We start from the raw sequence: 25,777 nt of genomic DNA, 5'->3' as shown, positions 1-25,777 counted from the left end.
CGGTTTGGACCTGTTCGGTTGGAAGTTGGGGATCTAAGTTTGAGCAAGGTTCGCAGGTTACCATTTGAGGAGGTGGCTAAATTCGTCTATCTCAAAATTTATCGTAAGAGGCCGATGCGTTGCCGTCGGCTCATTGAGCGTTGGTCAAACTCACAATCGGCAGAATCAGTACGAAAGGAAGTCGGCAAAATCAAGTTAAGGAAAAGTCTTCTTCATTAATAAGGGAGGATTTTTACAATGAAGAGCCGATTGCTCAAGCGAGGAAGAACAAAAGAAGAGCCGATTGCTCAGGGACTACTAATCCTACATTCCTAATCCTCGCTAGCATCATCGTCGGCGTCGGAGTTGCCGTCGGCGCTACTGCCGGAGAATTCCTCGTCACTGATACCCCAGCCTTCGGCCGGAGCTTCTTCTTCCTCGTCATCATCATCATCCTCGCTGTCCGCCCAAGCGCGGAAGCGCTTCGTCGGCGGGTACCCAGCAGAAGAGGAGGAATCATCCTCCTCCTCCTCCTCTTCTCCTTCCTCGTCATCATCCTCGTCCTCGCTGTCCGCCCACATGCGAGAGCGCTTCTTCGGCGGGTGCCTGGCGGAGGGGGAGGCCTCTGTCTTCTCTACTTCTTCTTTTTTCTCCTCCTTGTAGGGGGAGATGGGGTTCGCCCCGGAGTGGAGGTCGTCTTCGTTCTTGCTCTTCGGCGAAGATTGGAGGGGGAGGCCTGAGGAGGAAGAGGAAGACATTGCTACAGGGGAAGAGGGTTTTTGGGGCGCTGGTGGACAGAACAGAGCAGGGGGATGAAGTGGCGAACCGTTCGGCGCAGATAAATAAAGGGGGTGTAGTGGAGATTTAATGCCATGACGGTTCTCGAGGACGTGATGCCGAAATTATCAATTCGTGCAGAGAAGCCCAGGAGGCGAGGCGAAATGATGGAAGATTCTGCGGCAGTTCTGCTCTGCCACGACATGACCCGACGAAGGAAAAGCGTAATGATTTTGGAAATGTCATTTCCAAAACCAGGGGGCATGTGTTATCACCAGAATTTGACCGGATCAGAGGTGGGCCGCGATTGGAGATGGGCTTGAAGGATATACATAGAAGAAATACATGAATCGGCCTTGTGTATCAAGTTTGGGCTAGTTTGCCCGTGTATCTGTAACATAGTAGGATACGTGTCGTTTAGAAGTTAGAGTTTAACCCGTGCACGGTTAGGTGCACGCTCGAATTAGAAAGTCCCCCGGACTATAAATATGTATCTAGGGTTTATGAAATAAACAACAATCACGTTCACCACAAACCAATCTCGGCGCATCGCCAACTCCCCGTCTCGAGGGTTTCTTCCGGGTAAGCACCATGCTGCCTAGATCGCATCTTGCGATCTAGGCAGCACATGTTTATTCGTCGTTCATGCGTTGCTCGTACTGAAGCCTTTTTGATGGCGAGCAACGTAGTTATCATAGATGTTTTAGGGTTAGCATTGTTCTTCGTATCATATGCTATCGTCGTGCAACCCTTGAGCATCTAGCCGCCCTTACGCCTATCTTGGGTGTAAGGGCGGCACCCCGCTTGATCATTGTTTAGTAGATCCGATCCGTTATGATTGCTCCTTGTTCTTCAAGGATTAGTTTAATATCTGCATTGTTAGGCCTTACAAACGGGTCGAAGGATCCAGATGGCGCGTAGGGTGTAGTTTGCTAGCCCTAGACAGGATGTTCCGAGGATCAACTTCGTGTTGGTTTTTAGGCCTTGTCTAGGGTCGGTTTACGATCACCGTGTGTGGCCGCCAGGCTCGATCACGAGTAGGATGTTCCGATTATGCGGTGAAAACCTCAAATCGTAGTAGATCGCTTCAGCTTTATCTTGATCAAGCAGGACCACCATCTGATCGTACACCTCGTACGTATCATGGGTGGATCGGCTCTTTGAGCCGATTCACAGGACAACCTGAGAGCCGATCGAGGCTCGTATTTAACGTTTACGTGTATGCCATGCAGGAAACTAAGCGAGGCATCATCCAACACCTTCCTGACCAGGTATAGGTCAGGTGGCAAGCCCTTGCATCAGCATCGGACGTGTGTGCAGAAGGCTTTGCGGGCCGTCGCTCGGAGGGACCAGGACCAGCCGCAGTCCTGGGAGATTCCCGGCTCTACGGTGTTGCCCGTCGCTGCCCGCCGGTGGGTTTCTGACCGCAACAAGGCGGCATAGAGGTACCACTTTGTGACACTTGGTTAAAACATGTGTATTGCGATGATAATCCCGGTAATCCGAGCTAATTAGGACAAGGTGCGGGCACTATTAGTATACTATGCATGAGGCTTGCAACTTGTAAGATATAATTTACATGATACATATGCTTTATTACTACCGTTGACAAAATTGTTTCTTGTTTTCAAAATCAAAGCTCTAGCACAAATATAGCAATCAATGCTTTCCTCTGCGAAGGGCCTTTCTTTTACTTTTATGTTGAGTCAGCTCACCTATCTCGTCTCCACCTCAAGAAGCAAACACTTGTGTGAACTGTGCATTGATTCCTACATACTTGCATATTGCACTTGTTATATTACTTCACATTGACAATATCCATGAGATATACATGTTATAAGTTGAAAGCAACCGCTGAAACTTACTCTTCTTTTGTGTTGCTTCAATACCTTTACTTTGATTTATTGCTTTACGAGTTAACTCTTATGCAAGACTTATTGATGCTTGTCTTGAAAGTACTATTCATGAAAAGTCTTTGCTTTATGATTCAGCTTGTTTACTCATGTCATTACCATTGTTTTGATCGCTGCATTCATTACATGTGTTTACAATAGTATGATCAAGGTTATGATGGCATGTCACTCCGGAAATTATCTTTGTTATCGTTTACCCGCTCGGGACGAGCGTAAACTAAGCTTGGGGATGCTGATACGTCTCCGACGTATCGATAATTTCTTATGTTCCATGCCACATTATTGATGATATCTACATGTTTTATGCATACTTTATGTCATATTTATGCGTTTTCCGGAACTAACCTATTGACGAGATGCCGAAGGGCCAGTTGCTGTTTTCTGTTGTTTTTGGTTTCAGAAATCCTAGTAAGGAAATATTCTCGGAATCGGACGAAATCAACGCCCAACATCTTAGGATCACGCGAAGCTTCCAGAACACCCGAGAGAGGCTAGAGGGGGGCCACTGGGCCCCCAGATGACAGGCCGGCGCGGCCCAAGGGGGGGGGGCGCCCCCCTGTTGTGTCGTCGCCTCGTTGACCTTCTGACGCCGCCTCTTCGCCTATATAAAGGTCCCTGACCTAAAACACGAGACGGGAAAAGCCACGGTACGAGAAACCTTCCAGAGCCACCGCCATCGCGAAGCCAAGATCTGGGGGACAGGAGTCTCTGTTCCGGCACGCCGCTGGGACGGGGAAGTGCCCCCGGAAGGCTCCTCCATCAACACCACCGCCATCTTCATCACCGCTGCTGTCTCCCATGATGAGGGAGTAGTTCTCCATCGAGGCTCGGGGCTGTACCGGTAGCTATGTGGTTAATCTCTCTCCTATGTACTTCAATACAATAATCTCATGAGCTGCCTTACATGATTGAGATTCATATGATGATGCTTGTAATCTAGATGTCATTGTGCTAGTCAAGTGGATTTTAGTTATGTGATCTCCGGAGACTCCTTGTCCCACGTGTGTAAAGGTGACAGTGTGTGCACCGTGTGGGTCTCTTAGGCTATATTTCACAGAATACTTATTCACTGTTATGAATGGCATAGTGAAGTGCTTATTTATATCCCTTTATGATTGCAATGTGTTTTGTATCACAATTTATCTGTGTGCTACTCTAGTGATGTTGTTAAAGTAGTTTATTCCTCCTGCACGGTGTAATGGTGACAGTGTGTGCATCGTGTAGTACTTGGCGTATGCTATGATTGTGATCTCTTGTAGATTATGAAGTTAACTATTGCTATGATGGTATTGATGTGATCTATGCCTCCTTTCGTAGTGTGAAGGTGAAAGTATGCATGCTATGTTGGTACTTGGTTTGGTTATGTTGATCTGTTATGCACTCTAAGGTTATTTAAATATGAACATTGAATATTGTGGAGCTTGTTAACTCCGGCATTGAGGGTTCGTGTAATCCTACACAGTTAGTGGTGTTCATCATCCAACAAGTGGGTGTAGAGTCTAGCATTTATCTATTTATTCTGTTATGTGATCAATGTTGAGAGTGTCCACTAGTGAAAGTATGATCCCTAGGCCTTGTTTCTAAATATCGCTATCGCTGCTTGTTTACTCGTTTTACTGCATCTTTACTTCCTGCAATATTACTACCATCAACCGCACGCCAGCAAGCACTTTTCTGGTGCCGTTACTACTGCTCATATTCATTCATACCACTTGTATTTCACTATCTCTTCGCCGAACTAGTGCACCTATTAGGTGTGTTGGGGACACAAGAGACTTCTTGCTTTGTGGTTGCAGGGTTGCTTGAGAGGGATATCTTTGACCTCTTCCTCCCTGAGTTCGATAAACCTTGGGTGATCCACTTAAGGGAAACTTGATGTTGTTCTACAAACCTCTGCTCTTGGAGGCCCAACACTGTCTACAAGAATAGAAGCTCCCGTAGACATCAGCCGACACCTACTCTGCTATGAGGCAAGTCTGTAGAAATTGGCGCTCAGGTTTGCCTGAGCCCGACGTGCACCTGGACGAATGGATCATGCTACACCACGCCCTTCCACGCGTCGCTGAGTTCACCTTCCTCCAACTCGGCACATCACGCTACGTCACCATAGATCTATCGGAAGTTCATACAAGGTTCAAATTTCTCCATATCTACCTTTTTATTTTCAATCTTAAACACATCTTAGTGCTGAATGTTATCTTCATCAATATATTTTAGATACTACTTCGTCGGCTTTTGCCGTGGTGTCATCGTGCTTGCCCAGAAGAACCCGCCGCACAAGATACGGCTGCTGAACCCACTCACAAAGAAATCGAACACTATATTTGAGGCGCAGATGCCATCTGTTTTTTCTGAAATTAGTCGCTGTTATCAAATCCCCGACTATGGTCTTCGTTGCCGCACATTACCCGCCGGGAATTGGTTGGGTCGATGAGAGCACTCCAACTAAGGATATAAATGAAGATTGGGGAGAAGGAAGATTTTCGATCAAGAACCATTGTCTCGCGTTGCATTACCCCGTTCAATGGTGAACTGTATGCGTAGCTGCGGACAATTTTGAGATCGGAAGAATAGTGTGCACCAATGTACAGTTGCAGCAGCGCGCGAGCACTCGTCAAGATGGAGACACTAATTTCATTTCCAGAACTTGGACGTCGAAGTTCTACCTTGTGAAGTCGGATGGTGATCTGCTGCTTGTGTTGTTGGTCGGCGAGGCTTTGGCGGGCAAACCATTGGTGTACCGTGTGGACACTCGAGCCGCTCTCTCCATCCGGTCAGTAACATTGGCAGTAATGCCTTCTTCGTGAATTATATCCGGTGTATCTCCGTCGACACCAGAGTGTACCCGACACTTCGACCTGTCAGCATCTACTACACGGATTTGGGTTATATCAGAGAGTACTCTCATGATACAAAGGCCTGAGATGAGTGGCCAGTACGTGTGGATAGAATAGGAAGCTACGGTATGAGAAATGAACACAAGCCATACCGTTTGGAGGATGTATTGGCCGCACACTGCAGACGGAAGGAGTTCAATGAATATTTCCTTGGGGTAATGCACGAATGGAGCGACGAAGAAATATATGAGGAGGAATGAAGAACAAATTCATTCATCCTAATCTTCTTGTTGTCCATACATTGCGTGCGTCTTGTATATTTTTCAGCTTAGTTTGTCGTGAACATTAACAACGTTATTGGCTGCTTTTGGCTGCTGTATGCAGTTTATGTATTATACTTAGTTTTGTGATTATGTTGTTGTGAATTTATCATATACTAGCTTCTAGATTTGCTACTAGATTTGCTGCCATATTGGGCAAAAAACGAGGGCCAAAAGGCATAAATAACCCCAGCAGATTTGCTACTAGATTTGCTGCCATATTGAAGAAAGACAGAAATAGAACCTTCTCTAGATTTGATACTAATTTGGTGAAAAAGACGAGAGAGAGAAAGAGGGGAAAAGGTGCTCTTAAAAATGCCAATTTGGGCCGAGAGAGACAAAACCCAGCTCCTGCTCACGTGCAACCAAACGCTTCTCGTCCTGTCCCATGCGGTCCCTTTCTAGCAGCCCCACGCGACGCGGTCCCACACGACGCGGCCCCACAGACGACGCGGCGCAACACGTCAGCACAGAACGTCCAAATAAACGGATTCCTTCCGTCTGAGCTTCTTCTGCGGGTTTCAGACATAGGCTTGGGGAAAACTGAGGAAAAACTAAGGGGCTGGGGAAAACTGAGTACAACTAATGACCCGAGGGCACGAAAATAGAAATCCCAATTTTGAAACAATTCCAACTAACATTTAAAGTTCTATTCATTTTCGTGAGACCTTTAACCGAGATATTTAACACATTTTTCTGCAGAAGTGTCTAACAATTTATACAAAGCAACATAACAAAGATGTTGAACACCTTGAGCAGAAACTATCAGTGTGCAATGCCATTGATCCTAAGGGACATGATACTGCCAAAGACATTTTGGCTGCCCAAATGTGTTGCAAAGGCTAGCAAGATGAGAAGGGGCACCCATGTTGTAGAGAAGTGGACATTGAGACTCGCTGAAATCTAAGAAAGAAAAGGAGGGGACTTAGAGGAGGAAGGGGCTCCAACAAAGTGGTTAATCAATTTGGATAGAATATAATGGAACTATTTTTCTCCTTCTAATTACTTACTTTTACCTGTTTATTATGAATTTGTTACCTGATGAGTGAAATTAATCTACACTTTTAGAGCATACTTATGCATAGTTATCACTCATCTCATGCTTAATCTAGCTATAACTATACCTATTATACATGATTACTTTTCTTCATTTATTTTTTCATATGAGTTTTGCACAATTAGTAGTTTAGGTAGAATTTTATCACTTTTCTTTGACTTTGATATATGTAGGTGTTAAGGATAACTATAGATAAATAAAGGCAAGACGAGCCAAAGGAAGATAATATGAATGAGTTACAGGCACTAGAATTTGCCATTTGAGGAGTGGGAAAAGGCCAATTTTCCATAATCTCAAATTAAAGATCCAAGACCACTGTGTTGTATCCCTAGTTCATATGAGTCTAACGAGCCAAAGAACACCTCAATCGGAGTTCATATGAGGAAATGACGGCTAAAATACCGAAAAATAGAGTTTCGTGACCATTGGTACGGTCGGAGCCCGGCAATACCGACCGGCCGTACCACGGGTTCCAGGCGACGGAAACCTTGCGAACTTCCACTTTTCTTCACCGAATCCACTGCTGATCATTCCTGGACCTTTTCTAGGTCATTGGGGCGGTATTTGGGGGCTAAGGAGGACCCTCCTAGACCTATATAAAGGAGTGGGGAGCCATAAGAGAAGAGATAACTCATCAACGCAGCCATGGAAGAGCCCTGCCGCTCCACCACCTCCATAGCCACCGCCACAAGATATTCACCATCACGACCACACCATTGAATAAAGAAGAAGAGGAAACTTGGTAGAAGGAGGCATCGGTATCGATCTCCATCAACACCATCATCATCTAAGCGCCCTCCATTGATTCCCTTTTATCTTGCTGTAATCTCAACCCTTTGTGAATTGCACTTATCCACATGTATTTCTATTGCAATGATCATGCCTTGTATCTCTTTATGTGACTAGTCTCTTCGTTCATGGGTATATGGCGAAACCCTAGTCTAAACTATGATGTGAAATAAAAGACGATTATTCTTTGCATATATGTTGCATTTTAGATTTCTATTTTGATATTGTGTGAAGACCTCCACGCAATATTTGCCTTAGGGACAAGATAAGAAACTACCTCTAGACATATGGTAGTAGGGACACGTCAAGTGACACCCTCACGTTGATCTATTGTCATGTGGTTAGAAGGGGATAAAAGGGAACTCAGAAAGTTTATACATATCCACATGTCCTTGATTGAACCCTTAATAATTTGTGTACCAAGGTGGCTTGCCGGGTACATGGATGTGGTTATATATGAGGGGTGGTTGATCAGATGGTTGGTCTGCTTAGGAGCTCCCCCATATGCGCGTATAAAACAAAGATTGATTTCATCTAGTTAAACACATAGCCTAACTGCTAGTGGTGGATGTAATACTTCCTGAGAACCCCTTTATCATACGACTTCACCCCACAACAAGTTGCATGCTCTAGTTTACCTTTCTCTTATCTAGTTGTTTTACTTTTAGCCACTTCAAATCTATTTTATGTATTACCATTCTAGAAATTTATAGAATAAGCTCTTTCCAAACCACGGTTTGAGTACGAGCAGGGCTGCTTCTAACGTGGATGCAGGATTGTGTAGCTTTCATTCTGCAAAGCTTTCATGGAATAAACCTGTATAAATAATATTTGATGCCACAAGTACAACAATTACCCTGTTGTTGGTGCAGGAACCCAGTCATCATTATTTGATACTAATTCTGTTTTGATACTAATTCTATTTTGATGTAACTGTATATAATGAAGAAGTAAGAAGGGGCCCATATGCATATTCACATGCTGGTCTAAGTAAAAGATTGAACATCGTGCGAACTAAAGCATTATATTTTATACTAAACTTTTATAGTTTTTGGAGATTACTTTTTTGTATGCTAAGTATTAGAAAGCATAATTTATACTATTTATTTTCATATTTTCATAATTTATACTATGCGAAGGATTAGAAGGGATCCATATGCATATTCGCATGCTGGTCTAAGTAAAAGATTGAACATCTTGCGAACTACAGCATTATATTTTATACTCGGAGATTACTTTTTTGTATGCTAAGTATAGAAAGCATAATTTATACTATTTAATCACAAATAATGTTGCTAAATGTCAGATGTAACGTTCATTATTGTAAAAATGTAATGGATATCTTCAAATAAACTTGTGTCGTGCTAAATTTAAATTCTATTCTACAACAGGGTTCCTTCTTGAGTTATTTTCACAATTTAAGAATCTTCTTATTGTCTGTGTATTCATCGTAAAGATATCTGAAGTGTATGAACAAATATCGTAATAGACATTTGTAGGATATATTTTTGAAACTTCTGGAGTATAAACTATACTGTTGGCATTGATTCTTTAATTATTTTTTTGTTAAATGCGCGTTACAAGTTGTAATGTGTTCATTTGTAAGGTGACAATCATGTGTATATTTTGATGTAACTGTATATAATGAAAAACGAAGATGGAACACATATGCATATTCACATGCTGGTCTAAGTAAAAAATTGGAAATCATGCGAACTAAAGCATTATATTTTATACTAAACTTCTATAGTTTTTGGGGATTACTTTTTTGCATGCTATAGTATTAGAAAGCATAGTTTATACTATTTATTTTCATATTTAATCACAAATAATGTTGCTAAATGTCAGGTGTAGCGTTCATTATTGTAAAAATGTAATGGATATCTTCAAATAAACTTGTGTGGTGCTAAATTTAAATTGTATTCTACAACAAAGGTTCCTTCTTGAGTTATTTTAACAATTTAAGAATCTTCATATTGTCTGTGTATTCATCGTAAAGATATCTAAAGTCTATGAACAGATATCGTAATAGATATTTGTAGGATGTATTTTTGAAACTTATGGAGTATAAACTATACCGTTGGCATTGATTCTTTAATTGTTTTTTTTGTTAAGTGCGCGTTACAAGTTGTAATGTGTTCATTTGTAAGGTGGCAATCATGTGTATACTTTGCTTTTTTAGGAAAAAGGCATTTAATCTGCCATCCGATTAGATAGAATAGAATTTTATGAACAAAGACGCCCCTCTAGGACCACAAGGTGATCAGTAGAGTCCCAGGTGAAACAAAACCCACGCACGCGCACCCTACAAAACTAAGAGTCTTCGGGGTTTTGGGTGTGGGCATAAGCCCGCCACGCAATCTCCTCCTTCACCAAGGTCCTCATAGCATCTGGTGGAGAGCCGCATTTTGAAAAACTCGTTTGTTTCTCTCCTTAAAACTTCCCCAAACCAAGTAGATGATAGCCTCACTCGTTTCCCTCCTCTTTTCTTTTGGGATGTTGCCAATCATCTCAACCCATCAAGCGTTGTAGCTCTTGCCACCGGCCGGAGGTGTGGTGCCAAGATGCCCATTCCATGTGAATATTAACTCTCTCACGAAGGTTGTGCAGTGGCACTCGAGGGTGCTGGATGAATCATGCGAAGTTTGCATATTGGGTCAGGTGGACATCCATGAATCGTGGCACCGTGAGGATCTTTCCATGGATTGCCATCAATGCTAAACACTGGCATTTGGCCTCCGCGTGTCCCTTCCAAGTACACCTTAAGTAGGGTACCATCAAAGAAGCATATACATTGTGCTGTGGCTAGTTTTTAGAATATGAATTCTTGTACAAAATTAAGCATGGAAATCTAATAAGCCTAAATTTTGAACAACCTAACTACACTCACCATCACCGATTAAATTGCTTAGTTCCTAAATGATGTATGTATCCAACAAACTGAGAATTTGATTTGATAAAACAACATACCATATCTTCTGTGTTGATACAGCGAGAAGCCACGATGTAGGAAGTAATGCTTCAAAGCACGGCCACATCAGACGAAGCATGGCTCCCTCGACTGCGGCTCCATGCTTGAGAGTATGACTCCTTTGGTGGTGTCGCCATAGCATAGCTCACTTGGCGGCGGCGCCATGCTTGACAACATGGCTCCCCCAGTGACAACATCATGTTTAAGAGCATGGCTCCATGAAGTATGGCTCTACGCAGACATGTTCTTTGGTGAATTGATTTTAAAACAAGGTTATTGTGTGATAACATTTCAAGACTAGGTCATCTTTCCGCTTCCGTACACGATGTGCACCTACTAGTTTTTTAAAATATGGATTGATGTACAAAATTAAGCGTGGAAATCTAATAGGCATACTCACCCCCTCCGTGGTTGATTTGGGGGAAAAGGTCTAAAAACAGACCTACATTTACATGCAAGTGATTTTCCACATGGATATACATATGAGCCCGCTAATCAGGTTGCTAGTACAAAGTGGTCTCAAATGCAGCACAGTGTCGATGGATAGCAGCAGCCTGTGTCAAAAGTCGAACTTGTCGCGAAAAGAAGCTAAAGGTAGGCAAAGATGAATGACGTTTGCCGGTGGCCGCAGGCAAATAATTGTTCACGCCTTTCGACCGGCAGCCTAGGTTTAGTTAGGGAGAAGGGCGCAAAACGTGCTATGGGAGTAGTAATAATCTCAACGGGAGTACATGCCGAGTGATCATATTCATATCGTACTGCTTTCCTTAATCGAGTGAAAATGTTTTGCGCAGTCACTCAGCCGCGAGCGTATGTTCGACTCGGCTATTCCGGCGCATGCTTTTCCTCGATCGAATTTCGCCGTTCTGGTTTGGGAGTTTGGAAAGAGGGTCAAGTCACGCCACGTGAATCTAGAATCGCGGTGGTGTAGGCATATGGGCGACTCAAGTTTTGCCAAGTACCAGTACTGCTGGTGTGACGTGTCATGTGTATGGTTCCCTCGAGAAAAAAATAATAGCTCTCGTGTAGCCCAGTTATATACTCAGCTTTCAAGGTCTAGCCTGCAGAAATACTATTGTTTAATATGGTAGCACGTGACAGTATATATATATTTTTTATTTTCAGCGTGTCGGCAGTTTTTCTCTATGTCGTGTCGGTATTATTTAATTTGAATATCTTGGTATGCTAGCTAGCAACCAAATTAAACAATAATTTTCTAATACATGATAGCGTCCGTTCTTGAAAGGTCGCCATATATTAGAAAATTTTCGTAAACAACTTGGTTGCTTAGTAGCATACCAAGGCGCGTCACTAACACATTGTAATTGAAATATGTACTATCGTGGACAGAGATTTGGTGCACATGTGCACCAGTGATCTTGTTTTTAAAATAAATTAAAAATCATATTTTTGAGTTTCAAAAAATTCTGAAAATAAAATCTTCATATAGCCCATAATGTATCCCACAAACGTGTAAAATATCAATTTCAAATACTTTATAGTTTCAGCTACACAAAAAAGACAAAAGTTCAGATGAGTAGTCATTTTCAAATCTCCAAAAACATGTCAGATTTTGTTATTTTTGTCTAGCACAAAGAAAAAATAATTTTGGGTTAAGATTTGCCATGATTGTGAGATGTATCACTGACAATCCACCAAATTATTTTTCAGATTTTTGATAACTAATAAACATTTTTTTATTTTTTTTGAAAAATGGCGAGAGCACTGGAGCTCGGGAGCTAAAAGCACTTTTCGGTACTATCGTGTGCTACCATGTCAAACTATATCTCTCTAGTCTCTAGGCTAGACCTAGAAAGCTCGATGTATAACCCGTCACTCCTTTATTTGTAAGTTGTTTAAGGTGTAGCTTCGATATGAGTTCATATAGTTGTCTAGGTTATGGTTGTCCATGGCGTCCTCGCCAAGGGAATTGCACAAAGGTGGGGAAAGAGGTCTTGTGTTAGCGATCAAGGCCTAACCTCACACCGATACATGAGAAGCAGTAACGGGAAGGAGTAACGCCGATACATGGCCAAAAGTATTAAACGGCTACGGTAGCTTGCATGCACTGAATAGGCCAACTACGTCAGATTTGCAAGTTTCCTCAAGAAACATGCATTCCGAAGTGGTTTCAACACGAGTTTTACTTTTCTCTAAAAATATGCAACACTAACTAGGTTTTAATACACGTTGCACTATTTCCAAGAAATATGCAACTCCAACATGTTTAGTTGCACCTTTTTCAAAAAATGAGCAAACAACAACCGGGTTTTAGCATGAGCAATATTGATAAAATCACTTATCAGTTTTAACTCGGTAGGCTGGCGATTAGTGATTAATGGGCAATCGAAATCGGTCAACAACTTTGAGTTAACCGGCTAATCAGTGATCCACCGAGTAGCGATTAATAGGCCGATTAATCGCTGAATTGGCCAAAAAGTTTACATAGTGGGTATGAGTCCCTTTTTTCACATGAAACATGCGATTTCAATGTGGTTTTAAATACGAGTTGCACTTTTCTCAAGAAAAACGTGAAAATCCAACCAGTTTAGTTGTACTTTTTCAATAAACAAGCAAGTAGCAATCAGTTACAGTTAGCATTTTTTTGAAGAATCATGGAACTCGGATTCTCGAAAGCATGTTTTCAATTAATGAAACTCGAGACCAATTGCTGAAATGAAATCACATTGTTGCTCATTATCTTTTTTTTGTAGACCTAATGATCAAATTGTGGACCAACAAACTAGATGATCAAGAGGTAAAGTTACACTACCTTCACATGAACCGACACACATAAGTAGATTATACTAGAGAGATGGAGATATATTTGTCTACCACCATAGAAACGAAAAGCTTAAAAAACAAAAGTTGTGCAAAATGGTGAGAAGAAGCTTCTCCGAAAAGTAAATTTCAAACGGTCAACCGTGTGCGATAAATTTGATGAAATTTGCTAGCAAAAGCTCCAAACTTGAACATTTTTTTTTTGAAAGTGGATTTGTATTACTCAATCATCATTGTTTGGATTACAATCGTTCAGAATCGAGCTCAACGTGCAGGTTGGCACCGACCCCTGTAACACACCCCCACACATATCTCTACGAGCTAGTTGGCATAAGTCATGAGCTACAGAGTTGCAATTTCTACCTATCTTAGATAGAATAACCTCACGGTCCAGGGGCTTTTTTGTCGAAATTCCTTCCCGATCATGCTCATTTCAGACCTATGTAAACTTCCTTGTCTGAACGCCTCTATAATTGCAAGGCAATCAGTCTCAACCAAGATGTTTTGCTCAGAATTGTTTAGAGCCAAATCCAAACCATGCAAGCAAGCGATGGCTTCTCCCATCTCCACAGATTGACAATGAGGTATGACGTTCCAGGCAGAGCACACAGTTGCACCATTTTGGTCTCTTAGCACAGCCCCCCATGATCCTCTCTTCTCATCTTCCAGGAAACTTGCATCCACATTGCATTTAACCCAGCCAGCGCCGGGTTTGTTCCAACACTCATTTTCAAACTTTTGACCAGTGTTAGATAAGCTGCTTGTTGTAGCGCTTAGGCCAGCTGGAGCTTTTCCTTTCCTGTCAAAAGAGTCAGTTTCCTTTGCATTTCCCAAAATAGTGCACAGATAATTTTGCAGATACCTAGATGAATTCTCGACCGAGGCAACCCCCTTACTAAAGATAATATCGTTTCGGTGGTGCCAAGACCTCCACCAAATAAACATCATCTTAACCCGCATAACCGCGTCAAGTTTGTCAAGAAGCACTAGCACCCAATCATTACATGTAAAGGTTAGCTCATGTTCGCTTGGTAAGCTAGCTCCAGGTTTTTGTAAGGGCTTGTCTGAGTTGTAAAGCTTTTGTACAATTCATAGTTGCGTGGTATCCTGTCTCATCTTCCCTACCACAAATAGAACAAGTTGGCATGATATTTGGCAATCTTCTGCTTCTGTTGGTCTAGACAGCAAGGCTGTTAGTGGCAAGTTTCCAAGTGAATATCTTTACTTTTGGTGGCGCCTTAGACTTCCAAATAGTGTTCCATAAACCTCTATCACCATTCAGACTATTGCTAGAGTTTGGTGGAGGGTTATTTCGCAGATCTAAAGCGAGGTTATAAGCACTTTTGACAGTGAATAAGCCATGCTTGTCAGGGGTCCAGGAAATAAAATCTTCTTGGTCATACCTTGGGAGACGGATTTTGAGGATGTCCTGAGCATCATAAGGCATAAAAATATTCCTTACCATGTCCTCCTTCCAAGAGTGATCTTCCTGGTTAATCAGATCAGCCACTCGCCTAACCCTTGAATTTGATGGGTTTGTAGTGGCTTTCATTTCTCCTCTTGGGATCCAACTATCACGCCAGATCCTCACTTTTTTACCATTACCAATACGCCACATGGCTCCTTTCTTCGGTAGTTCTAAGCCATGCATAATACCTTGCCAACATGGGGAAGGGTTTTGGATAAATGCAGTGTCAGTTAGCTCACCAAATGGGTAATATTTTGCCTTTAAGAGCCCGGCGCACAAACTATCCGGAAAAACAATCAGTCTCCACGCTTGTTTAGCAAGAAGGGTCTGGTTAAACAGGTGCAGATCGCGAAAACCCATGCCCCCCTGACCTTTTCTTCTTGTGATTTTGTCCCAGCTCATCCAGTGCATACGCTTCCTGTCAAATTCATCTCCCGACCAGAAGTCTCTCGTGAGCTTCATAAGGTCTTCACACATGCCTGCAGAGAACTTGAAGACACTCATGGGGAGGGTGGGGATAGCTTGCGCCACGGCTTTAATCAGGACCTCTTTTGTCCCACAAGAAGAGTACTTCTCTGCATAATCAGTAAAACGTTTTTTGACCCTTTCTTTGTCTGGTTGGAATTTTCCATCCTTCATTTTCCCCTCAGGCACTGGTAGCCCCAAGTATTTTTCATCAAAACCCACCATCTTAACATCTAGAATGGCTGCCACACTTTCCCCCATTTCATTCGTACACTTGTTTCCCAAAAGAAGAGAACATTTGTCTGGGCTAAGTTGTTGTCCTGTTGCTCGCTCATATCTATTTAAAACAGATTTTACTTTGTTAGTTTGATCTGTCGTTGCCTCAAAAAATAAGATGCTGTCGTCCGCGAACAGTAAATGCGAGATCCCTGGGCTCCTTCTACAAACCTTCAACTCTTTTATCTGTCTCTTGTCGATCTCATGTTGAAGCAGCTTGGAGAGACCATCAACAACAAAAAGGAACAAGTAGGGTGATAGTGGATCCCCTGTCGAAGCCCTCTTGTTGGATTGAACTTTTCAAGCAACTCCCCATTTAGACGGACTGAGTATGTTACAGTTTTTACACAAGACATAATCCACAAAATCCATTTTGTTGCAAAGCCCAATTTTCTCAAAGTCTCCTCTAGATACTTCCAGTCCACTTTATCATAGGCTTTGGCTAGATCCAATTTATAAGCACAAAACTTTCCTTTGTTGTCTGTACTTTTTTGCATGGAATGAATACATTCGAATGCAATGAGCGCATTATCAGTTATTAACCTTCCCGGTATGAAGGCACTTTGGGTGGGGGCAATAATTTCTTGAAGCAGCGGTCTTAATCTGTTGGCCAAGCACTTGGATATCACTTTGTAGATCACATTACACAAGCTTATCGGCCTGAAGTCACGAAGACAAACATGGTTTTTACTCTTTGGAATAAGCACGATGATGGTGTCATTTATTCCATCCGGCATGTCTCCAGTCTTGAAGAATTCAAGAATAGCAGCAATAATATCCTCTTTAAAAAGACCCCAATGTCTTTGAAAAAACCTAGCAGGGAAACCGTCTCTACCAGGTGCCTTCATGGGTCCAATCTGGAATAAAGCATGACTTATTTCCTCACTGGTGAATTCAGCACATAAGCTTTCATTCATCAGGGCCGAAATTTGAGGTTGCAGCCTATCAGTAATGAGATCTGGTTGGACAAGAGGGTCAGCCGTGAATAAATTTTTGAAGAAATTTGTGGTCATCCTCTCCATTTCCTCTTTATTTTCAGTCATGGTTCCATCCCCTCTCTGTAAGCTTTCTATTTTATTTTTCTTTGACCTCCATGTTGCTTTTTTGTGGAAAAGTTTTGTGTTTCTATCTCCCTCCTTCAACCATATTACTCTAGAACGTTGTCTCCAATAGACTTCTTCCTGTTCTAGCAAGCTATCAAGCTCCCTCTCTACATTCCTTTTCCTTTGGCGATCATGGGATTGATTTCTCAAATTAATTATCTTCAACTTCTTTTTGAGTTTTCCAATACGGTTAGAGATGGAGCCAACCGTATTTTTACTCCAGCTTTGAAGCGAGGCCATAACTCCATCTAAATTTGCAGCAACATCAGCCAGATTCTTTGGACGGCTATGCAGGTCCCAGGCAGTTTTCACTTCATCAGTCAAGGAGCTTTCGCTCTCCCAGCAGGCTTCGTACCTGCGAACACGGGGAGGCACACTCACAGCAGTAAACTGATCAAAGTTAACAAGGATGGGACAATGATCAGAGCGAGAGGAAGTTAAATGGCTTACATAGCATTGAGGATATAGATTAGACCATGCCGGGCAAGCCACAGCTCTGTCCAGCCGCACCTTTACATTGCGTCTTCCCCATTGCTTGTTATCAAAAGTCCGCGGGGTACCCGAGAAGCCAAGGTCATGCAGGTCACAATAAGAAAGAACATCTCTGAAGTCTTGCATTTGTTTTTCACCTCTCTTCCTTTCAGAGAAATGCTCGCTTTGCCACAATGCCTCATTGAAGTCCCCTAGCATGAGCCAGGGGCCTTTTATCATAGGTTTCATCTTTCTAAGAAACTCCCACATGTGGTGCCTCAAATGAGTGCGAGGTTCACCATACACAAAAGTACACCGCCATTTTATTTCTTTTTTAGGATCAAGCACTATTACATCAATAACTCTGCTACTAATTTTAAGAAGCTCAACATCGATGCTCTCATGCCAGAAGAGGGCTAGACCTCCCCCCTTACCCTCCTCATGGAAGGACACGAAGTGCTTGAGTCCTAATCTCCACCGAAGATCTTCGATGACTTTCTTATTTTGCCGAGTCTCAGACAGGAACAAGATCATAGGCTGGTGCAGGCGGACGAGGCGGATGAGCTCTTGAACTGTCCGGGGATCGCCCAATCCCCCGCAGTTCCAGCTCAAGGTTTTCATGGCTCCTGACAGGCACGCTCCTCCGTGCCTGTTAGTTGACCAGCTTCTATTTTGCTGGTGGCTTCCCTTTCAGCATCTTCATGTGCTTCTTCTTCCGCCTCTATCTGATTCTGGTTGTCTTCGGTGATCAGGTTGAGGGAGACACTTCCTTCGCCCTCCTGGTTGCTTGCGTCGGCTTGGTCTTGCAGCAGCTTCCCCCCATTGGGAGGCAGGCCCTCATCATCCATGAGCTTGCGCAGGTTTTCAGTTCCCAGACACTGCTCCATGGAGGGAACGTGGAAGATGATCCTCTTTGCAGCAGGCTGGTGAAGAGCATCTTCATCCTCCAAGTCAGGCCTGCTACGTGGAGCCCCCAGGACGCCTTCCTGGGTTGTCAACGCAATGGCTTTGTTATGCCTCTCTTCTTCAGTCTCCCTGTTGATTCTCTTCCAGCGTGCCAGGCTTTTCTTCAAGTTTTTGCCATCGGCCTCCGCATTGGTATCTTCCAATGTTGCTGCGGTACCGTTCTTGGCGATGGATGCCGAAGGGGGTGGTGGTGGGGGCATAGTCGAAGTTGCAGCCCCCCCACCCGTGTCGCTGGTGCTTGGCTTGTCGTGGACAGAGAGCATGCCAACTTTTGCTGCCATCTGGGAGACAATGGCGAGTTGATGTTGAGCCATTGGCCTGTCCTGGAGTGGTCGAGGGATCTGTTGTGCGTGCCATGGGAGAGCTTGCTGTTGGCGGACTTGCCCAGTGAACTCTGGCATAAACCAACGGCGAGGGTCCTCGGGGTGGATTGGAGCCACCCCCAGTTCCTCCCCATATCTCTTTCTTCTCACATTTGTTGGCAGCCTGCACTCAGGACCCTGGTGAACAATAAAACCACAAAAGTAGCAGAAATTTGGGAGTCGCTCATAAGCGATCGACACTATCACCTCATTATTATCACCAGAAATCTCATCTACTATGGGAACCCATCTCTGCAGTGGTTCGTCAATCGGAAGCAAAACTCTAGCCCTGATAATTTTATTGCAAATGTCGCCTCTAGCATCATTATCAATTTTGATTAGTTTACCCAGGTTCTCCCCTAATTCTCTGGCTAGCTGTTGAGATAGGAGGTAAAAGGGAATGTTTTTGAACTGAGCCCAGATGGGGATGGTGGTGAATCTTACAGTTTCCGGGTTGACGCCCTCTTTCAGTTCCTCAACCAAAACAACATCATCTCTAAACCTCCACGGACCACCCCGAGTAACATGGAGGAAATCACCTTCTTCTGAGAATTGGAGCACGAACCTTCTGTCCTGGTACTGGTTCATGTCGACGTGCCCACGGATTCTCCAGAATTTCTTCATGTTGTCGATGAGGGTCTTCGAGCTCACGGCGAGGATCGAGAGGAAGACCCCCACCGCGAGGAACCTGGACGGAGCAGCACCCCGCGCCTTCCTCATGTTCACCACAAGAGCCGTCCTCTCCTTCTCCGTGCCTAGCTCGATGACAGTATCCTTCCCCTTGCGGCGATGGGAGGAGGCCGCGAGGTTGTCGATGGTGCTTGTCGTGCGGCCTTGGACGGACACCACTGGGATGTTGTTGCCGGTGTTGCCAGTGGTGTCCGCCACAGCAGCAGCAGAGGTGCCAGCCGTCTTGGCTACCAGCTCCAAACATGAACATGAAGCTTGATATTTAGAATTGACGAATCTCAAAACTGATTGTTAGTATGGAACCATATCACCGTGTAGAGATTATTTATTTAAATCAAAACATGGTTGTATTGAGTTTAAAGAGAGTTGATGGGGGAGATTAAGGGAGAGCGAGTGAAAGCAACCTCAGGGCATGAGCAATGGAGGCAGCTGTCCGATTAGGCTTGGCTAAAACTTTTAACATATGCATGCCAAGTTATGGTCTCATTAATATGTTTTTTTTTTCTCAAAAGCTGATTTGATTTTTCTCTTTCTCTCTCCCATTTTCACTCAGCTTTTACTTTATGGTTGAAGAGGCTGCCTCCTTATCCGAACCTAATTTAAACTATCCCAACCAAAATAACCAAAATAACACCTACCCGTGCAAGGTTGCATCACTCAGCAGAGAATGACTTGTTGGAAACTACTAGTATCGATCTAATCGTTTTCTGGGCCAGACCTAACCTGAAGGTGTTTTAAGTGGACCTTTTTCAGCTTCTTTACATAAAACTGGGCTGAATCAGCCCAAACCCCAGAGGCACGTTATTGCCGCTTTTGGGAGGTAATTTCTGGGCCAGTCAGAGTTGTACACTGGGCCGTCTCGGACGGCCATAAGCCTCGGCCGAGTCGTATAAAGCCCAACTCCCCACCCAAGCCTCAATCTCGAGCCCGCAGTCGCACCCGCCCCGCAGCCGCCAGCGAGCATGAGCGGCGGCGACCGGTCGGCGGGCGACTCGGCTCCCCTGATCCCCTCCTTCACGGACGGCCAGGCTCCACCCCCCGTCGCCGCCGCACCGGAATCCCTGCCGCCCCCGTCTCGGCCTCTTGAGGCGGAGGATGACCCCGTCGTCGTCCCCGACACCGTCAAAGTCGCTTCTCCGGAGGCCTCCAAAGCTGGCACCAGTGTCGCCGTGACCCCACTCACGACATCGCCGCTTCTTGAGGCGGAGGAAGACACCGTCGTGGTCCCCGACACCGTCGAAGCCGCTTCTTCCGAGGCCTCCGACTCCGAGGTTGGCGCCGTGCCCCTGATGCCGACATCGCTGCCTGTTGAGGCGGATGAGGATCTGCTCATCGTGCCTGACGCCGTCGATGCCGCTTCCTCGGAGGTCACCAAGGTTGGCGCCGGCGGTGGTGTGCCCCCGCTCCCACCATTTTCGCCTCTTGAGGCGGAGGACGACCATCTCGTCGTCCCTGCCACTGTCGACGATGCCTCTTTGGAGATCTCCGAGGCTGTCGTCCCTAGTGTGGTGCTTACCGACGAGCTCCGCGACAAGATCGTCAAGCAGGTACAACGGTCACCGCCTGATTTTTGTTTCTAGCAAGAATGCAGAGTCTCCTGTGCTCTCCTTCGTTAGCACCTTCATATATAGATACAAATGCAACCTCTTGTAGTCAATGTCCACAACCATCTTGTAATCCTGCATTCGCGCAAAACACAAACCATATTCTGAATGGTGTGATTATCTGAAAGTAAACTGTTTCGAATTTGCAGGTGGAGTACTACTTCAGCGATGAGAACCTTCCGACGGATGAGTTTATGTTGAAATTTGTGAAAAAGAACAAGGATGGCTTTGGTAAGTACCGTGCCATTGCTTCAGGACATACATCTAGTTTAAACAACTCTGAAAATACTCTGAAGTGTGGTGCTCACAAGTGACAATTTCTAGTTCCTAGCTGTTTTAGGTGTGTTTGCCAGACAATAGCTTTGTAAACTGCACTGGTTGGCCTGTCTGTTTTTAACTGCTTATGAGAGCATCGTTTATTTTAAAGGCACAATTATATGTCACAAGAGATTTGAACTTTCTGTCTTCGAAACAAGTTTTGTGTGTGCGTAAACTACATCCTAGAATGCTAGAAGCCCATAACTTGCTCTATTTTCAGCAACACGTATTCGATTTGAAGGCATTTTCTGTATCTTTTTTTTGGAACATTTCTGCATGCCTACCCATCATGGAGCATTCTATGGTTCTGCAATATCAGTTCTCAGGATTACTGCATTTTAAAACCTGGCATATGTTTCTTGCCCTACTTATCCTAGGAGTGGTGGAATGGAGATGAAAATGATGAAATGTGACAGGTACTTATGATAAGGCTTGTACATGGGTACTCGGGGTGCAGCTTTCATTTAGTTGTGCTGAGAAGCCGGTCTAGGCCTTTGTGAATATACATACACATTGGTCTGATTCACTCCATTCTATCAACAAAAGTAGAGATCATTGGTGGTGTCTTGTTTTTTTTGTGGAGTTTTTAATACCTAAGCATAGCATCTTGTTCTCAGTTTCCTTTTGAAGGTTTGGGTAGTAATTTTTGTTGCCTTGCTTCTGGTTTGATTTGGGACCATGAAGATATATACATCTGATCTTGTGATTGACAGATGTTGCCTGGTCTTCCGCCATGGTAGCTCCGTCAAGGTATATCACCAAGTAAATGATATGCTCCTTACTCATCTGAGATGTCCCTTAACACAATGTGACATATTCTTGACCTGTAGTTCTGTGCCATCGGCAAGTGCACACAGAAATGAATATTTTGTACGTATCAAAATGTAGCTCCATAATTACATTAAGATGGATTGGTATATTTTGGTTGATATTGTTGTGTGTGTGGTGGTGGACGACTTTGTATTTTCAAGCAACGTGATATGAACAATAAATGAAGATCTTACAAAGTACAAGTATACAGAAGAAAACATGCATTGTGTGTAGGCATAATTTGTGCAGAACATTGTGACGTGAGGGCTGAACCAAATAGTCCCATTGAAGTGAAGTATGAAAGAATAACACAAATACTACAGTTGTTTTGCAAGACAGTTTTTCGTTTCGGTTTTCATATACTGTATTATATATGTATGATATTTCCTGGAATTTTGTATGCACACTACTAATAACTTCTTACGAAGTAGCCTAAATGGTGGTAATCCATTAAGCACCCATGTGATGTGAACTATGTTAATGTTCAGAATTCTGTGTTTGATTTTTTTCTACATTTGTGGATTTCTACTGTTCTGCTTTCATTGTTATTACTGCAATTGAATTTGGCAAAAATATAAAACAAATCACTTTTGAGTAAAGTTGCTTGTATGTCGGAAACCTACTGCTGTTTGGGTTGTAAGTTGCTAACGTTTATTAAGAGTCCCATTTGAATGTAAGAAGGCTATTCTCATAAACCTACCACCAGTGGCATAGCCACAGCCCGGCATGCCCGGGCGGCTCCCCGGGCTCAGCCAGCTAAGTCCATTGAAATATTATAAGAAAAATAAGGAATGAAGAAGCTGTTTGGACGGGCAAACAACGGACAATGTAACTGCAGCTACACTTTGCCAAGGCTCAGTTAACGCGCTAGTTCCACCACTGCCTACCACTATAAGCAATGCAAATCGGAAACCTGATTAAACTTTAGTGTTGGTCAGCAATGTATTGTACTTCAGCCTATATCAAAAAGATAGGTGCCATGGTTTGATACTTTGATTTTAATGAATATTTCCTGTGATGTGTTGTAGAAATGTAGAATAATCGTTTCTGATTGTATCTTCTTTTTTGACAATAGTTCCAGTTGGAGTTATTGCGTCATTTAGAAAAATGAAGAAACTTGTTCAGGACCAATCTATAATTGAAGCTGCCCTTAGGACATCATCAAAGCTGGTAATATTCTGCCCTTTTGTTTTCTGTTCTGATGGTTTGTAGTTTCTACGGACGGAAATATGTGACTGCTACTTGATATCCAGTTGTAATTGCTGTCTTATCTCAGGTTGTGAGCTCTAATGGGAAAAGGGTCAGAAGGTTACATCCCTTGCCATGCAGTGAGTTGAAAGACGTCAAGGTGAATTTCTGTTTCTTCCCTCACTGGAACGTTTTAACTTTATCTATGTTTTAACTATAATTTATTTTCAGAAAAGGACAGTTCTGGTGGAAAATCTACCTCTAGGTTTCTCCATGGAGAATATACAGGAGAAGTTTGGAACAGTGGGCAAGTATGTTATCTGGACACATGTAGTAGTCTACGCTTTTATTGTACTTGGGTATTTTATGTCGTGACATTTTGAAAGCAGTTAATAACAGATGCTATATCATTCTGAAACCGAACTTTTATCATTTCTTGTACCAGAATTATGAAGATAACCATAAATGATCCACATGCAGTGGGAGAATCTGCAGGTTCCAAGAAGCCTGACTTCATGCTGAGTAACAAGGTATGTGCTCTAAACATATTTGAGATCTTACTATTATTTGATGGCTGTTCTTTATTTTATACCTGTGAATACTTTGCTCTTTACGTGATTATTTGTATCAACCTGTCTTTACACAATAACCACACTGTTGTGACTAATCATTCAACGAAAAATTTATACTCGGAAGAGATCTGTTTAATAACATTATTTGTCTTTAAATCTAGAGAAAAATATTTTTTAGGTGCTGGATCAAGTTGGTTATATCCATTTAACCAAGACTCGAGGGTTTTGCAGGTGCATGCCATTGTTGAGTATGAAGCGGTGGAGGCAGCTGAGAAGGCTGTAAGTTATTCATCTCATATGAAATGACCCATTTGGTGCTAAGCAAAGAGTTGTACATCTGGAAGAGTTACTTTCTTTTTAACATGTCTTGAGCTTTTGATTATATTAGGTGTCCACCTTAAGTGATGAGAGGAACTGGAGAACTGGGATGAGAGTCATACTTCTGGCTAAACGGAGTGTAATGGGATCAGGAAAGCATATCCAATCTTCAAAGGAAAATCATGGAACAGTTTCCAAAAAGAATAATGAGGGCCAGTCTTCAAAAGAACAAAAGTTAGTATCAGAAAAAAAGGCCTGTGCTGACTCAGGAGAGGTTGCTTTGGATAAGGAAAACGTGAACTCTGACGTTGGCCAGGAGGTATGATTTTTATAGTATACCTATGGTTATTACTGTTCAATTGTCTGTCTGAAGATTTATTTCCTCTAATTTTGTGCATCACTTGTCAGTGCACTTCCTTGCTGATAGTTTGGACCTATGTTCGTGAACTGTGCACATGCTGCAAACTTAAGTATATATGTATTATTTCTGAGAAAACTCATAGCCTGTTGTGTACATCTACAGGAAGTGCGCCAACACCAAAAGACAAATGCTAACAGTGGTCAGAAAGGCCGATACAGAAGCCAAGGAAAAGGTCTGAGCGGACAAGGTATTCTACACAACTGCCACCTTCTAAATTTGTGGATCTGATTAATCTTTTACTATTGTAGTGATAGAGCAACAATATCTGTTTGTTTTGTGCATTGAATGGAGTGTGTATTGCATAGATGATGTCTATTTGAACACATAACTTCAGTTTGAGTTTATTACCAAATCAATGCACCAAGAGACAAATGTAATGTTGATACCTTTCATTTACCTAGTTCATGTGACAATGACCTCACATGTTTCCCCAGCTAGGACCCTTTCCAGCTTGATGAATCTCATGGTAATTTTGATTGGCTAATGTTATGCTACATTTTGTAGATAAAACCATTTAATTTAGCATGGTCATCATCTGCATGAGCCAAATAAATCAACCCTAGTTATCCTGCCATTCACATTCTTGGTTATCCAAACAAACGTGTGAAAGGCAGCCATATAACCTCCTGTGCTTTTACATCCTTGACTACAATGTTCTCATTTATGTTACATAGCAATCACTACAGTCTGCAAGGTGTTTACATTTCTAATATTCTCAATACCCATATCAGGGAATGTCTCGTCTCCTACTATTTCTGGTTCGGTCTCTGTAAACAAGCCTATTTCTGGACCGAGAATGCCAGATGGAACAAGGGGCTTTGTAATGGGGCGTGGTAGACCACTTCCACCTCCAAAAGCCGAAAAGGCTGAAGAATAGAACTTTTTACAATGAAGCCTGGTAAAGATCTGTGTATGAAAATGACTTGTATACCGGAAAGGCCCTGTATTTTTTTATGCAGCGTCTTTTCTTAATTCACTGGCACTTCAGTTGGGGATTTCATGATTGGTTGGTTGGTCTTTTACCGCTGCATATGTATATTTGTGATGCAGTGACACCTTGTCTGATGACTGGCGAAGTTTTGTGCTGATTGGGTAAGTGTTGCACGAACAAATGATACTGGGAGCACGTCCTGGAGCCTGGTCCTGCCCTGCTTTGTTTAGGAGGGTCTACCACGTTGTTGAACCTGTCGTGCTGCTAATCGTGGCCCTTCTGTCTCAGTGTTTCTTGTGCGTTATGTAAAATACATGTTATAAATGGAAGATTGATTGGTTACTGAAGTTTATGAAGACAAATGCATGAACCTCGTCTCGTGTGATTTTT

The 25,777-nt window shown here is 43.1% G+C and overlaps 1 protein-coding gene across 2 annotated transcripts; it reads left to right on the top strand.

Moving 5' to 3' along the window:
* Positions 1-20,170: 20,170 nt before the first annotated feature.
* LOC124666488 (la-related protein 6A-like) lies at positions 20,171-25,544 on the top strand. Of its 2 annotated transcripts, XM_047203837.1 has the most exons (11): positions 20,171-20,772; positions 20,979-21,064; positions 21,528-21,529; positions 23,033-23,127; positions 23,234-23,305; positions 23,377-23,456; positions 23,591-23,675; positions 23,949-23,996; positions 24,106-24,354; positions 24,559-24,643; positions 25,188-25,544. In XM_047203837.1, the coding sequence occupies exons 1-11, from the start codon at positions 20,188-20,190 to the stop codon at positions 25,331-25,333; spliced, it is 1,533 nt and encodes a 510-aa protein (XP_047059793.1). In that variant the 5' UTR covers positions 20,171-20,187; the 3' UTR covers positions 25,334-25,544. The 2 variants fall into 2 exon arrangements, with proteins under 2 accessions (XP_047059793.1, XP_047059794.1); XM_047203838.1 differs by lacking the exon at positions 21,528-21,529 and having other exon boundaries at positions 20,979-21,060.
* The last annotated feature ends 233 nt before the right edge of the window (positions 25,545-25,777 follow it).

Source organism: Lolium rigidum, chromosome 6 (genome assembly GCF_022539505.1).
Source record: "Lolium rigidum isolate FL_2022 chromosome 6, APGP_CSIRO_Lrig_0.1, whole genome shotgun sequence".
Lineage (NCBI taxonomy): Eukaryota > Viridiplantae > Streptophyta > Magnoliopsida > Poales > Poaceae > Lolium > Lolium rigidum.
The sequence above is the reverse complement of the archived record's forward strand: the minus strand, read 5'-3'. Positions and strand labels throughout refer to the sequence as shown.

Coding starts and splice junctions, on each gene's coding strand:
- LOC124666488 (XM_047203837.1), top strand. CDS start 20,188: ATGAGCGGCGGCGACCGGTCGGCGGGCGACTCGGCTCCCCTGATCCCC. Junction 23,306..23,376: donor GTGAGTTGAAAGACGTCAAG/GTGAATTTCTGT, acceptor ATTTATTTTCAG/AAAAGGACAGTTCTGGTGGA. Junction 23,676..23,948: donor ACTTCATGCTGAGTAACAAG/GTATGTGCTCTA, acceptor AGGGTTTTGCAG/GTGCATGCCATTGTTGAGTA.